Source organism: Muscardinus avellanarius, assembly GCF_963383645.1.
Source record: "Muscardinus avellanarius genome assembly, chromosome: 4".
Lineage (NCBI taxonomy): Eukaryota > Metazoa > Chordata > Mammalia > Rodentia > Gliridae > Muscardinus > Muscardinus avellanarius.
This window is the reverse complement of record NC_137789.1, coordinates 130,974,388-130,990,376: the sequence shown is the minus strand read 5'-3', so window position 1 is coordinate 130,990,376 and position 15,989 is coordinate 130,974,388. Positions and strand designations below refer to the sequence as shown.

Below are 15,989 nucleotides of genomic sequence, written 5' to 3'. Positions count from 1 at the left end.
TAAGTCTGCTGCCAGCTCTGCGCTGGATGCTGGAGGATTAAGGAGTGACTCTCAGCTGTGGGGACAAGAGTGGCAGGGGCCCGAGACCCTCTGTGCTTAGGCTGACGAGCTGTGTGATCCCTAAGAGCAGCTGTGCCGTGGAAGAGGCCTTCTCACCAGAACCCGCTTTTGAGACAGCGCTGGGCAGGGAGCCAGGCTCTCCAGGCATTCTTCCGGGTGGGCCTTGGTTCCACATCAGCACGGAGCCCGGGGAGGAGGAACGTCCGCATTGGTGGCTCTGGGGACTGGCGGCTCTGCCGGCATGGCTCTCCTGCACGCTTTGCCTTGCCCTGCGGTGCCAGGAGCAAGGCTGCTAATGTATGTGGGGGAGAGGATCAGCCCCCAGCTCATGCCCTCTGAGGGCCCAAAGAGCGCCTCATCCTGGCTTCCTGAACACGGGGGTCTTCTCTCGGATGTATGTTCACTGCCCAACACGGATGTATGTTCACTGTCACGACTGCTCCTGCTCGTTTCCTAGAGGACAAAGGGCAAGCCCTCTGCGTGGTGCACAGGCCCTCGCCCACCTGGCCTGGCCTGCCTCCCTCTTCCCCCTCAACGCCTCCAAACCTATAGGACGGGGCAGGAGATGGGCGCTCCTCACACTCACACACTCCCTCCCTCCTGCTTCCCTCTTTGCCTATCCTGTTCCCTCTCCCTGGAGCACTCCTTTTTCACCTGGGAGAACTCTTACTCATCCAACAAGGCCCAGGTCTTCCCTGGTTCCTCTTCTCTGTGCATGTTCTCCTCTTTTCTGTGTCTCAGCACCTGGCCTGTAACTGGCCTGAAACAAGGATTCCAAGAGTTGTAGCCTCAGCAGCGTGTGACTCGCACCTAGCTGGGGCCTCAAGGCTGTTCACGCTGGAGGAGAGAGTAGAGGAGAGACATGTGCTCAGTCTCCTCGCTTTGGGTATATGGAATTAGGGCCTAGGGAGTCAAGAGACTTGGCCAACCCTCGCGGCAAATGAATGTAACCCTTTCTGCTCCAGCATTCCACGTCCCTTCTGGAGGGAAAGCGGCCTTTTACACCTCTGAGCAGGGTGCGGAGCCTGGGGAGGAGGAGCATCTGCATTGGTGGCTCTGGGGTATCAAAGGGCGGAGAGGGCAGTAGCCCTGCAGTGGACAGTCTTGAGCTGGGGCTCCCTTGTTTCTCTGCCTACACACCGATGAAGAGGCCCAAGGTCAGGGGCGGAGGTGCTAACATCGCCCACTCCTTCCCCAGGTACCGTGAGGTCACCATGACGCGGTCCCCACCGGCCACCCTTGCCCTGTTGCTGCTGCTGCTAGGACAGGCCCCTCTCGGCAGGCCACAGTCGCTGGGCACCAAAAGGCTACGGCTGGTGGGCCCGGGGAGCAGGCCGGAGGAGGGCCGCCTGGAGGTGCTGCACCAGGGCCAGTGGGGCACCGTGTGCGACGACGACTTCGCTCTCCAGGAGGCCACAGTGGCCTGCCGCCAGCTGGGCTTTGAGTCTGCCCTGACCTGGGCCCACAGTGCCAAGTACGGCCAAGGGGAGGGTGAGTGGCGGCGCTGCCCCGAACGGCACGGAGGGGGTGGCGTCTGTCTGGGAGGCAGTTCTTGAGATGATCCTGCTGTGACCCTCCCATTCTCTCTCCTGACGAGGCGCCACGGTCACCATCACTAAGCTCTAAGCTCCTTGAACACAGTGATGGGCACACAGTGTAACCTTGCAAACAGTGGGTGAATGGGCGGATGGGTGGAAGAACAGGGAGGCCTCATCCTTATACTACTTTCCAGAAGAGTAGATTCAGTGGATCTGTCACCAACAGGAGACAGGAGCAGGGTCGTGGGTACCAGAGCTCAAGAAAGCCAATTTCCTTCCACTCCCACTTCCTACTCAGCGTTTATAAACAGAGACTTGAAAACTGTGGGTGCCATCTAAGAGGCAGAGCAGCGGCCTGTCCTTGAGCACCACCCCCTCCACAGGCCCCATCTGGCTGGACAACGTGCACTGCGTGGGCACTGAAAGCTCCCTGGACCAGTGTGGGTCCAACGGCTGGGGTGTCAGTGACTGCAGACACTCGGAAGACGTCGGGGTGGTGTGCCACCCCCAGCGCCAGCGTGGCTACCTCTCTGAGAAGGTCTCCAATGCCCTGGGGCCCCAGGTGAGGAGGCTGTTCAGGGCCGGGTCGAGGTCTGGTTGGGGGCAGGTGCCTCCTGGAGGATGGGCCTGGAGGAGGGGGCAGGGCTTGGGCTGAGCTGCACCCCCAGGGCTCCGGCATGGAGCAGGTGCAGGGAAAAGACCCCAGCTTGATGCCAGCCAGGCTGGGGATCAGAGGCTGGCCTACTGGCCATTCCAGAAGCTGCTCCCCATGAGGGGGGCACAGGGGGACAAGGGGCTGCTTCACCCACAAGGCCAGCCACAATTGCTGCCTCTTCCCAGCACAAACAACCTTGAGCTAAAAACAGCCCAAGTCAAACAACAGGAGTGGGCAGGGCAGGGCTCTGGTTCCCACATCTGCTTCCAGGAGCCTCAGGCTAAGGACAGCTGGCCCTGGCCCACTGAACACAGCAGGGCGCGATGGGGGAGTCCACACTGGCCTAAGCCATCCCACGGCTAGGCCGGCAAGGTCTTGTGGACTGCAGGGTCGTGCTGGCGATCTCAAGCACCTGTTCTGTGCCCAGCTCAGCTCTCCCCAGTGTGGCCTGAAGGCCCTCTGTGCCGAGCAGAAGCCTCCCAAACCCCAAGGGTTCCCAGCCTGATCCCAGGGAGGTCACAGATCTGCGTCATTCTCTCCAGCTTAACAAATCCAAGGAGATGAGGAAAAGGGCCTAGACAGACCAAAGTTCTACTTCCTCTGTGGCCACCAGTGTGTCTCTGGCTCCCTGGGCCTGGTTCCCTGGCCTGACCCGTGAGGGGCTGCAAGAGATCAGAGGCCCACGAACCTGGGCCCACGGGACTGTGCACACCACAGGGTCGGCGGCTGGAGGAGGTGCGGCTCAAGCCCATCCTCGCCAGTGCCAAGCGGCACAGCCCAGTGACCGAGGGAGCCGTGGAGGTGCGGTATGAGGGCCACTGGCGGCAGGTGTGTGACCAAGGCTGGACCATGAACAACAGCAGGGTGGTGTGCGGAATGCTGGGCTTCCCCAGCCAGGCACCTGTCAACAGCCTCTACTACAGGTAGGAGGGCGGCGGGGCTGGGGAGCCATGGCCGTGTCTGAGTGGTATGTGTGAGCATGTGTTTGTGTGTGGTATATGGGGCCTTACAGGGATCAGCGAGGGGAGGGGGACAAGTTGGCAGGGGTGGGTGTCTTTGGCAGGACACTCCCCACCCACATTGGGGTCCAGAAGGAGCAGCCCAACTGAGGAACGTCTCTGGACTTCTTGGGTTCCAGATGCCTCAGAATAATTTAAGAGAATGCGCAGGGACAAATTTCAAGATCTTAAGAAATACCTAGAAGTGGTCAGAAAAACTTTGTACTTGGCAATGCTGTAGAAAGCATTGACTATGGTACAGTCAATGTCAAAGTTTGACAACGGAATGTCAAACTTTGTTTCCCATTAAATAGATTTTTGCTGAAGATACTGAAGTGTCGCCCGCAGGTGTAGACAAAATGCACGCTGGTCTCAGCTCTACCAGGAACTAGCTGTGAGGCACCTTACGCCGGGCATCTGGCCCTCAATTATCCATTCCATTGGGAATTCTCTCAAATCAGCCCCAGTGGGTTTCTGAACTCTGATCCAAGGCAGGTTTGACTGGGCTGCATGTAAGTAGGGTGTACGGTGGCGCTGCTTTTGGGAGAAGAGACATAAAAATTTTCTGTCAGAAACGTGAACAAACTGCCATAGCAAATTGCATCAGCCCAGCTGGTAAGGGCCGTGGTCACGGTTCCACCCGGCCCGTGTCAGTGAAAAGCTGGCATGTTTCTCACTGAGATATCAATCTTCCTTAGTACCCCCACACCATCTGCCCTCCTTCACCCCAATCAGCTCGTCACACTTCGCTGAAGCAGTTGCGAGTACCCTGTTCTGTCCTTGTTTCTGGCTTGGATGGCCCTGGTCCTGAAGGGGTGGCCGTGGTGCGAGCTCCATGCTCCATCCTGGGGGATGACGGGGTGCCGGCCCTGGGATCCCACCGCCTACTAATTGCACACTGGGCCCTGCTGACTTGCCTGCTACCCCTGGGAAGGGCGCCTGATTACAGCCTGGGTCCCCTCCGCCCCCCAGCAAGGCCTACAACTTCCACCTGTCCCCAGAGGACCTGTCCCCAGGTCCCTTCTCTCAGGGCACTCCCTGAAAGCTACCCTTCATGTGGACTGAGAGGAGAGTGAGTTCGAGCTGAGCTGCCTGTCCCAGGGGCGGCCCCAGGCATTGGAGGCCCTGTAGAGGAGCAGAGGGACCTTGCTTGCCTTCCCTGTAAAATGGGGACCATTGTTATTTGTGAGGCGGCCAACCTATCAATGCTGCTACACTGAAATAAGATCTGTGGACACTTTCACAGACAGGGAAGTCTGGTGCAAACTCAAGGGCAGCAATGAGGGGCTGCAGTGGCAGGGGTGGGTGGGTGAGATTTCTGCCTCTCTCACCCCCACCTGTTTTTTCCACCACAGGAAAGTCTGGAATTTGAAGATGAAGGATCCCAAGTCTAGGTGAGGAGTGGCATCCTGGGAAGGATGCAAAGGGCCTCCTTCCCTCCCCCTTGGCCTCTTCTGCCCGGTCTCCATTGTCTTCTAGGCTGAAGGGCCTGACGAACAAGAATTCCTTCTGGATCCACCGGGTCAACTGTCTGGGGACAGAGCCTCACCTGGCCAATTGCCAGGTGCAGGTGGGTCCAAGACGGGGCAAGCTGCAGCCAGCCTGCCCCGGTGGCATGCACGCCATGGTCAGCTGTGTAGCGGGGCCCCACTTCCGCTCACCAAAGGTGAAGCCCCGGCGCAAGGAGTTTGGAGCAGAGGTAAGCCCCGGGGGACCTTACACCCTGGCCTGGAGACACAGGTCACCTCTCAACCCAGAGGGAAGGGGAGAGAGGAACCAGACTGAGAGGAGGAAATGGTATCATGGAATGGTAGGGCCTTGGAATTTATCTAAAAGGGACTGTTTGTAACTGTACCATAAATGGCAAGTTGTAAGTGCAGATATATGCACTTAAACACATGCTCAGGCCCCTTGTGAAGCCATGAATAGAAGGTAACCGTGAAAACAGTAATTAAATTTTAGTTACAGCCAGCTGAGGGCGCTAGTATTGAGCAGAACCTGGCTTGCTGTGAGATGTTACGTGCACACAAACTGTGGTGCTGCCGATTCCTCTTGAAGAAGTGGGGTTGAGAAACGTGGCTTATTCAAGGCGACAGCTGCGGGAAGTTGGGCAGGACAGGAACTCCCAGACTTGAAGGAGCCCTGCCCTACGGTCCTACTCTGGCGGCTCAGCCCCTCTGGCCTCCCTGAAGCAGGTTTTTTGCCAGCAGGAACTGAAGGTGCGCCTGCGCTCTGGGGCCCAGGTGGGCGAGGGCCGCGTGGAGGTGCTCGTGAACCGCCAGTGGGGCACAGTCTGTGACCACCGGTGGAACCTCATCTCTGCCAGCGTCGTGTGTCGTCAGCTTGGCTTTGGCTCGGCGCGGGAGGCCCTGTTTGGAGCCCAGCTGGGTCAGGGTGCGTGAGGAGGCCTGGGGTGGGCAGGAGGGTCTGGATGTGCCACCTGCTCCTCTCTGGTAACCCTGGGGTGCCAAGTCCCAGGACAAAAAGTTCTCCCTGTCTGTAGAAGGGGAGCCACAGGTGTGGGGTTACAGAGGTGGCACCTCACACAGCACCTGCTCCCTGGCACAGGGCTAGGGCCTATCCACCTGAGTCAAGTGCGCTGCCGGGGCTACGAGCGGGCACTCAGTGACTGCATCGCCCTGGAGGGATCCCAGAATGGCTGTCAACATGAGAACGACGCTGCTGTCAGATGCAACATCCCTGACATGGGCTTCCGGAGCCAGGTGGGTCAGGTCTGAGCATGTGCTCAGGCAGGTGTCTGGGGAGCCCCAGGGGTGCTGCCTGGAGCCAGCAGAAGGGCTCAGGGGAGGCAGTCCACAGCCCTCAGGGATGTCGGAGGGACACGGGAGCTCGGCAGGTATATGCACTCATACACATGCTCAGGCCCCTTGTGAAGCCCAGAAAGGTGTCTAGGGCTGAGGGCCTCAGGCTGCTAGCACTGGAGGCTGGCGGGTGCTCAGATCGAGTGTCAGTGCTGGCAGGGACTGGGGGCAAGTTGCTGGTGTCTTGCAAAATGGGGCTCTCATGGGCTTGTTGTGAACGAGTCTGTAGACATTAGAGACCTTACAAATTGTGTCATCATTAACGGTGGAGTTTGGGGTATGAGGAGAGCAATTTCCAGGGCAGGAGCCCCCATCACAGGCACTTTGAGTCCAATTTCTTTAGCAGGTGGGTCATGGGACTATCTACTAAAAGAATTTACAAAGAACACAAGCCCAGAGGGGGGCAGCCTAATCTAGGGCCACACTGAGCTGTCCAGGGAAGGTGTCCAGGCTTACGGTGCTGACTGCCCCCCCACCTCTGACCACTGCAGGTGCGCCTGGCAGGTGGGCGCAGCCCCGAGGAGGGCGTGGTAGAGGTCCAGGTGGAGGTGAATGGAGTCCAGCGCTGGGGGACCGTGTGCAGCGACCACTGGGGGCTCATGGAAGCCATGGTGGCCTGCCGACAGCTTGGCCTGGGTTTTGCCAACTTTGCCATCAAGGTAGGTCTCTGGCTTGCTCCTTCCCTACACCTTTCAGCCTCCTGGACTGAGAGGACCCACACGTCCTGTGCCAGGGCTGCAGGCCCTTCATTTACTCAGTCAGTAGTTACTGAGTGAAACTGGGCTGATGTCATGTTGGGTACTGGGGATACTCTGGGGACCAAGCCAGGCCCTGCCATGCAGAGCATACAGATGAGTGAAGGCAGCCATGTTTAGTAAAAATGTTCACACAACCAATACATGGCTCTATCTGTAGGCAAGATGTACAGAAGTCAGCAGACAGGCAGGAGACAAATAAACAGTCCATGTAAAATCCCTGTGGCCAGAGAAAGCTTGATTCAGTTGAGAAAACCAGGCTCTCAAGAAGTTTTGAAGGTAGAGAAGGTTGGGGCAAGCCCATTCATGGTTTGTTATCTAAATTTTTCAAACTTTCTTCCTTTGTTGTTTGGAAGACAGTGGGGGTAGACTAACCTGAATGGAGGGAGATATACTCAGAAGAAAGAAGCTGGAGTAAGAAAGGATGCTGGCTTTGACCAGGTCATGGCAGTGTGAGGAAAATAGATACATTCAAGATTCCATAGAAACAAAGTCAAGAGGCCTCAGGCATGACTGCCGTGGAGAAAAGTGTGCACCTGCGCTCACTCTGGGCTACCATGAAGTGCCAGGCAGCACTCACGCTGGGAACTGGGCACAGTCCCGAGTGCGGCCCCAGTGCAGGGCTGTGGGGGGACAGTGGAGGGCTGCCATCGAGCAGAGCAGGGGGAGCAAGGCCAGGTGGAAGCCGCAGGCAGTGGGCTTTTGCATCGATAATGGAAGAAACTTGTAACATCAGAGGGGTCTTCCCAGGGGGTAGGGGTTCTCACCAGTGAAGACCAAGGCACAGGCTGGGCACAGCCTGGCACATCTGGCGGGGATGGGATGAAGAATGAAGCCTCAAGTGGGCATTTCAGAAGACTCCCAAGCACACTCTGCTCTGACTGGGTGATGCTGGCTGTTTTCTCAGGACACCTGGTACTGGCAGGGGACACCAGAAGCAAGAGAAGTGGTGATGAGTGGGGTGCGCTGCTCAGGCGCAGAGCTGGCCCTGCAGCAGTGTCAGAGGCACGGGCCTGTGCACTGTTCCCACGGCAACGGGCGCTTCTCCGCTGGAGTCTCCTGCACACACAGTGAGTGAGGGAGGGGCTTGTGGGGGCAGGCTCAGGAATCACCAGCTGTGTGGCCAAACCACCAGTCACACTAGGTTGGTGAGCCCACCCTGCCCATCTCATGGAGTCAGTGTGAGAATGAAACCAGATAATGTGAAGGCATAAGGAGACATAGGACAGGGTTTGGGGTTAGGACCAATAGTTTTTAAAAGTGAAATGGGGGGAGGTAGCTCATGCCTGTAATCTCAGTATTTGGGAGAGTAAGACAGAAGGACCATAGGTTTGCAGACAGCCTCAGCCACTTAGTGAGTCCCTCTGCAACTTAGTGGGATCTGTTTCAAAATAATAGGGCTGGGGGTGTAGCTCGAAGGTAGGTTCCATCTCCGGTACCCCCCCCCTCCCCACACACACACAAAGTAAAACAGTAGAAACCACGAGTGTATTACACTTAGTACGGGTAGTGTTTTATTTTGTGTGTACTGGGTTACAATAAAAAATATATTTCTTGTTTCTAAGAAAAAAGTTTGAAAGCCATTGTAGAGGACATGTACATGTGAGGCACAGCAGGGCAGTGGCCTTAGCTGTCCGTCCTGGGCTCTGGGATTTAACCAAAAGGCTAGAGGACAAGACCATTTTGTGGTAAAGCTTTGCTCCACAACCCAGATTCTCAGGGTGACAGTGTCTCTGCTTGACATCTGCCAACAAGATCTGTGCCAAGATAACCACATCCAGTCCAAGGCTGCAGGCTGGCACCAGTCAAGTGCCCACTTGACCTTCTTCCCAGCCAGGCTTCAACCCCAAGACATCGTTAACCTCTGTCAGTGAGCTCTGGGCTTCCCCTCTGTGCAGTGCACCCTGGGGACAGCACGGCGCCCATCCTCAAACCTGCCCCTGCAGAGTAATGGAGAGACCAAGAGTGGGCCTCGGCACCAAGGCCTCGTAGCATCCTGGGGGCCACTCCACCTCAATTCCTCCTTCTAGAAGCCTGGACTCTTCCCCATTCTGCTGCGTCCAGCTGCAGCTCTCTTCTCAAACACACTAGATGCTTCCCAATAGCTGGGAAGACAGCGGACCTGCAGCTTCTGTGCCTTCCTCTCTACAGCCTTTGGAAACTCTCCTTTCCTGCAGGAACTCTGCAGTTTGTCAGTGGACGTACCCTGGCTTTCTCCAGAATGTACCACAGAAATTTCAAGAGCATTTTCAGTGAGAGTACAGGCATTATGTAGCAAAGTACCCTCCAAATCCAGCCACTAAGAGGAGTCAGCGCTCCCACCCAGCCTCAGTACTACCTAGCTGTAGGCCTGTGTCTTTGCTGAACAAGCACTAAGGAAGGGCAGTGTCCCCGCCTGAGGTAGTGTGGCAACACTGTGGATCTCTTCACTTCTGTGTGAACACACGAAGGACAGCAATGGTAGAAGCATGTGGCTTCAGAGGAGGCGAAGAGCCCTTGCAACAGCAGAGGAAAGAGCCCGTCAGACACCTGTGCTGGATTTTCATATACAGAGAAGCACCAGAAATGTCCAGGAAGCCTGAGAGAAATGCACAGGGGACGCCCATGGTGGCACTCAGGCTAGAACAGGAACCCTGGAGGAAGCAGGCCCAGGGGCTGCAACAGACCAGACTAGAATGGCAGAGTTCTGAAGCAGACTTGGAGACATTCTCCTCCACCCTGACACTGAAGAAACGGAGTCCCAGAGACAGTGACTTGGCCGAAGTAACCAAGTTAGGCATCAGCAGCACTTTTGAGATTATGTGATAAGCTACACAAAGGCACTTTATAGGCTGAAATGCCTTTTACATAAATACTAGCTGACATCCACCCAATGTTTACTGTGAGCCACATAATCTAAATATGTTATAGGCATTATCACATTAATATCACTGTTATTTCCATCTTGCAGATGACAAAAATGAGACACAGAGAAGCTAAGAATTCAGAGTTGATAAATGGTATAGTCAAAAGTCAAAACAAGCCCTAGTAGCCTGGCTCTAGATTTGGCTACCTTAACCATGAGCCCGGAGCTGGTTAGTGGTGGTCATTCCTTGTTCTTACTTAGAACTCACATCTCCTGACTGAATCACTTTGCTTTTCTGGGTCCCCCCTCCCCAGACAGCTTGATCTGGGGGTAACCTATGCTCATGCCAGAAAACAAGATTGGTGCCTTCCTACCCTTGGCCTCTCCAGGTGCCCCAGACCTAGTGATGAACGCCCAGCTGGTGCAGGAGACAGCCTACCTGGAGGACCGCCCGCTTAGCCTGCTGTACTGTGCGCATGAGGAGAACTGCCTGTCCCGGTCTGCTGACCACATGGACTGGCCCTATGGGCACCGGCGCCTGTTGCGCTTCTCCTCACAGATCTATAACCTGGGCCGAGCCGACTTCCGTCCCAAGACTGGACGCCACAGCTGGATCTGGCACCAGTGCCACAGGTTAGTGCGTGTCTGCCCATGCCTGGGCTCTAGCGTTAGACAAAAAAAGTGTTCATGAAAGTCTGGTCTTCCCTGGTCTTAGGCAAACTTTCCTGGGATAGGTTTGCCCTCTGGATACATTTTCCTTCCCAGACATCTGAGTGGTCTTGCTCCCACGGGACAAAACTGGGACCTCAGTAACACTCACCTACCACCCCCCCCCACACACACACACTGCTCCTGCTTTTCTTGGATGTACTACCCATGTTGATGGTGTCCCTGGGGTGTGTTTCCCACAGTGACATCCCAGAGTCACAACTGGTCTCTGGTGGCATGATGTTACAGTTTTTCTATGTTGGACCTTAGGCCTTCAGAAGCCAGTAAAGTAGACACCTGGAGGACCCAAACAGGATGCTGATTCTGTAGAAAAAGCTTGCTGGTTCCTGTAACAGCCAGTGAGCCAAGCTCCCCAAAGGACAACAGGAACAGACACTACAGGAAGCAATGAGCATGCTTTCCTAGCAGAGCCTCCAGACCAGACTGAGGGAAACAATGCCCATGACAAAGGCAGAATGGATAAAGGAACACATCTTCAGGACACAGCCAGGCCTGGGGAGAGCTGAGGATGGGCAATGACTTTGAGACTTGGCTTTGCCAGAGATAATAAGCATCTTTGCCTGCAGTGTAAACAGAGTTGTCATTATAACTGGATTGGAAACCGTGGTTGCAATTTGGTCCCAGGCTGACAGGGAGCAGAATAAGCTCCCTCCCCAGAAGCTACTCTGCTCCTCAGTTGGTCCCTGGGCGAGGTGCTCCTTCCTTCTGCCTCTGCCCCAGGCCCCGCAGCCAGGCCCGCCTCCAGAGGCCACCAGGACGGCTTGTACCTCTCCCCACCTGGACTAAGACCCCAGGCAACGTGACCGCTGTGCCTTGCGGCCTGGCAGGGGTGCTGGCAAAGCAGGCTGCGGGTCACACTGATCCTGGGTTTGGGAGGGAGGAAGGCACTGCCCTGTTATTATAACTTTCCTCTTTGGATAATGATGGGGCCTAATGCCTTAACTCTTCCCTGCGATCTCTAGAAGACTGTCTCCTATGGCTGCAGGGCTGACACTCTGTCTCCTCTGCAGGCATTACCACAGCATTGAGGTCTTCACCCACTACGACCTCCTCACGCTCAATGGCTCCAAGGTGGCTGAGGGGCACAAGGCCAGCTTTTGTCTAGAAGATACAAACTGCCCCACAGGTATGTGGCTTCCTGTCGGCACCTACAAGCATATTCTCCTACTGTGCTCATGTTACATTCCTTAGCCCCTATAGCATTAGGGCCCCTCTGCCCTGGAGACTGGCCTCCCAACAGCACTCAAGGGACTTCACAAAGATCAATTTCTTACCTTATGAAATCTTACGTTAAGAGTATTTACTTTCTCTAAATTCCCAATATTTTCTACCACCTTAAAAAGGCCTAACATTTATTATCTTGGGTAACAGTTTCAGTCTACTAAGCCTTGCCTGGTTTTAAGAATTGATTTTAGGAACTTTAAGAATTGTCTGATTTCTACTTAAATGTCCAGTCCCTACCTCCTAGGAGTGCCATGGTAAACACCAGTCTTAAGAAGGCTGGCTGGATAGATGAGTGGACAAATAAATTGGCATAGTAAGTCTAGAATCTCTCATCTACATTTCTTAGGCCCAAGGGATTTTCATTAGAGGACCCAAAAGTCATGTCATTTCAGACATGACTTGCTAAAATGCTGGATTCAAAAGTAGGAATTCTGACACTCAGGCAAGTTATTTGACTGAATTTCAAGTCCCATATTTTTGAACTGGGTTTAACTACACTGAACTGGCAAAGCCAGCAAGAGGATTAGGTTATCGAGTGTGTCAAAGAACCCAATGCTTGGTCACAAATACCTACTAAGTGTCTCAGTAACACTGTAATCTTCCTCACAGGACTGCAGCGGCGCTATGCATGTGCCAACTTTGGGGAACAGGGAGTGACCGTGGGCTGCTGGGATACCTATCGGCATGACATTGATTGCCAGTGGGTGGATATCACAGATGTGGGCCCCGGGGACTATATCTTCCAGGTAAGATGCTTGGGGATTCCCCACAGCCCTGGTTCCTCCAGAAGTTACAAAACCTTCCCTGAGGTTAGATGAAGGTAGTGTTTCCCAAGCAGACACCAACTGGCCCGTAGGTACAGCTATGCTAGGGAAGACCATTCAGGGGCACCTCAAGGCTCTGGGTTTGCGTTCTGAATCAATGAACACTGGGCACTTCTGAGTCTCCATCTGTAAAACGGGCTAATATGCCTAAGTCTGATGGTGATCATAAGGATTAATGAAGCAAAGAATTGAAACATTTTATAAAATACCGTATGAGATGGAAGAGAACATACATGTCCACTTGCTCAGAAACCACCCATTCTCAGCCGTTCCCCCTCTCATCCTAGGTGGTCGTGAACCCCACAAACGAAGTGGCAGAATCAGACTTCTCTAATAACATGATGCGCTGCCGCTGCAAGTATGATGGACAGCGTGTCTGGCTACACAACTGCCACACAGGTAACTGAGCCACGATGGAACCAGTCTTGCGTGGGCTCAGGGAGCTATGGGACCCTAAATGCGTGACTTATCTCTGTGCATGCCAGTGGCTAGGGATGGGACAAAGGAATTTCCTTGGTATTTTCACTGGTGGATTTCTAGAATTGGTCATACCATCAGCTTCACCCAGTCTGTGCCCTTTGCCCTTAAGGCTGTTTGATTATAAACTTAGTTGCCAATCCGTTTAGATTCTTTCCTATCATCTCAAGCCATGGCTGATTTTCTTTTCTAGTCCGTTGGTCCGCAACTCCCTTTCCTGTGGTCTTCCCAAGTTGCTGCAGTCCCAAGCTGACTGCCTCACAGGCAAAAGCAGGATTTCCCCTTGATCTGCATGGCTGTCTATCTGTGAGCACTGGTTGTAAGAAGAGATTCAAGGAGAACAGGGACATTTACATGACTAGTAGAGGAAGAAGTAGGGGTCATGCAAAGGAAGAAGCAACAAAGGGGAGGTGGCCGCTTCAGTTTGTAAAGAATCTCTTCATCTTACAGCTTTAAAATGCTTGTTTGCGCCGGGCATGGCAGCACACACTTGTAATCCCTGCACTTGGGAGGCAGAGACAGGAGGATCACGCAGGTTCGAAGCTAGTCTTGCTGGCTTAAGAGACCCTGTTTCCAAAAATAAAAATATAGGTCTGGGAGTGTAGCCGGGAGGTAGAAGGGTTTCCAGGAACCCCAGTACCACCAAAAAAAAAAAAAAAAAAAAAAAAAAAAAAAAAACAAAAAACCCAAAAACTTGTTTGCTAAGAGGTGTGCGCATTCATACTTGCGCTGGTGGGATGGGCAGCTGTTCAGCCAGCATTTATCAAGGCCTCCTACCGTGCTGAACACACCACGTGCTGTAAGATACAGGACAGGAGCCTGGCACCAAGGACAGTGTGCAGCCATACAAAGAGATAACCCCAATACCAGTGAGCACCCCCAAACACATTACAAACTAAATGCAGACCAACCAAAGAGAGCAACAACCTGGGGACTAGACATAGTTTCACAGAAGATGTGATATGTGAGCAATGTTTGGAAGAAATAGCAAAGGGAGGAATTAGGAGAATGGATATCGGATCTAGCTTCAAATGTCTTCACTGAATTCCAAATCCAGTCTAACCATTTCCTATCTGTAGGACAGTGAGGAAATCCCAACTCGACTTTTCTCTTTTGTAAAACAGGGCTGTGAATTCCCAACCTACTACAGTTCTCTCCAGAGAGGGTTATGGTAGTTTTAAGAGAATGGAATTTATCCTGTGGGCTTCTAGGAAATACTAACAAATTTCAGTCAAGAGAACAAACAAATCATTAAAAAAAAAAAAAAAAGCTGGTAACAGATGGGAGACAGTTTGGGTGACTGAGTAGACTCTTTTTGACCGGGCTATGAGAGGAATCTGGAATTAGTGTCCACAGCTAATGCATATAGACATAGCAGACCCTACTTACCAGACCGCAGAGGACTCAGGGCCATGAGAAAGAAAACTAATGCACCCTGCAGGCCACTTTGCCAATGATAAAAGACCCCTCAGAGTTCTTGCAGAAAATAGAGGGCACACCTACTGAGTTTGCAGTTATGTAACAAAGGGACTATTTACGGTAGAGGTGTGCAAGAACTAAGGAAATAAGGGATGTTGAGGCATTCAGGGATAAACACGTGGAAAGCTGCTCTCTCTAGGCTTGAAGGAGGAGGAGGTATCCTGAAGCCAGGTGAAAGCTTGAGCCATGGAGGAAGGTGACCCAGGAGTCATGACTATCACTGCCAGACTGCAGGGCCAGAGTAGGGGAAGGAATGCCTGACCTCTCTTCCTCAATCCTCTAACCTTCTGCTATTATTGACCAACCTCAACCAGAAACCAGAGGACAAGGCGCCAGGGTGGTGTGATCCTAGGAGTCTAGGACACACAGAGATTCTGGAGAGGATTCAAAGAAGCACCCGCACAGCCCTTTACACTCAACAGCCTCTTCTTGACCAGGGCCCGTTTCTAGAGAATGACCAGTGCTTGTGCTCATGACTGACCTGAGATGGAGGATGAGCTGGGCAGAGGATCTGTGTGAAGTTGTTGGGGAAGGAGTAAGACTGTGCAAGGGTTGTTTGCTTATCTATTTTCTTCTGGCCCACAGGAGATTCATACAGAGCCAATGCAGAGCTCTCTCTTGAGCAGGAACAGCGACTCAGGAACAACTTAATCTGAAGCTGTGGCTGCACTCCCAGCTGCTGCCCACACACCAGATACCTCAGCTTACTGGAGCCATGCCCTTCAGAGCCCTGACCCAGAGGAAAGGGGCCAGTGCCAAGGGGCACCAAGAACCTGCTCAGGAAAGCCTTCTGATGGCAAGATCACCAAACCGGGATGGAACTGTTCCCTCAGGATGGCTCGGGCCTGTGCCCCGAGAGCCCGTGGCCTCCAGAGTATGGTCTCTAGGCCTTGGTCAGCTAAGCTTTTTGTAAGGAGACCAAATCTTTTCCAAAACTTGCTGCAGAATTCCTGGTTTTAGGAGCTCTCGGCTGGCACAGTATCCAATCTCAGTAGTGCTTTGCAAATGTCTTAAAGAAGAAATACACAGGAAGACCAAAATACACAGGAAGTGGGGTTAGTTCTCTGCTAGAAGCTCAATGCAACATAACTGTACCAAAGTCATGAGTGGCAAAGAAGTTGGTAAGGCAGTCCCTTACTTCATCTGTCCTCATCTAGAACTCCCCTCCACACTCTGCCAAGAGTCTGCTCCCTAGTATCTTTAGTTTTATCCTACTGCACCTCTGGGTGTTTGTAATACCCCTGCAAACTTCCCCCCATTACTCCTGATGGGCCAAACACCACCAGCTACTGAGTGTGTACGAGGGGGCAAAAGTTTCAGAGAAGTGTCCAGAATGGGCCTTCCTGTAGAGCAGCAAAAGGTCATGCAGAAGGATGACTGAGGTAATACAGACCCCAGCCTCTGTCAGTACCTCTGCCAAAGAGAGAATTATGTGTCATATACCTGGCAGACCATCCAGTCTCTCTCAGGATCACCACAATCTCAGGATTGGCCTGAATTTCAGGTCTCAACCAAGTCAACTTTGCATTGAATAAATTTTTGCAATGGAAAGAACAGGTCAAACAAGTCATTCTATAGGAACA

At 53.4% G+C, this 15,989-nt stretch overlaps 1 protein-coding gene across 2 annotated transcripts; it reads left to right on the top strand.

Moving 5' to 3' along the window:
* Positions 1 to 1,271: 1,271 nt before the first annotated feature.
* LOXL4 (lysyl oxidase like 4) lies at positions 1,272 to 15,062 on the top strand (the record flags this gene model as incomplete). Of its 2 annotated transcripts, none has more annotated exons than XM_080695386.1 (14): positions 1,272 to 1,551; positions 1,982 to 2,160; positions 2,971 to 3,176; positions 4,607 to 4,645; positions 4,731 to 4,950; positions 5,459 to 5,645; positions 5,820 to 5,974; positions 6,565 to 6,732; positions 7,736 to 7,898; positions 10,063 to 10,306; positions 11,413 to 11,528; positions 12,236 to 12,372; positions 12,738 to 12,849; positions 14,992 to 15,062. In XM_080695386.1, the coding sequence occupies 14 exons, from the start codon at positions 1,275 to 1,277 to the stop codon at positions 15,060 to 15,062; spliced, it is 2,274 nt and encodes a 757-aa protein (XP_080551512.1). The 2 variants fall into 2 exon arrangements, with proteins under 2 accessions (XP_080551512.1, XP_080551511.1); XM_080695385.1 differs by having other exon boundaries at positions 1,275 to 1,551; positions 5,462 to 5,645.
* Between the last annotated feature and the right edge of the window lie 927 nt (positions 15,063 to 15,989).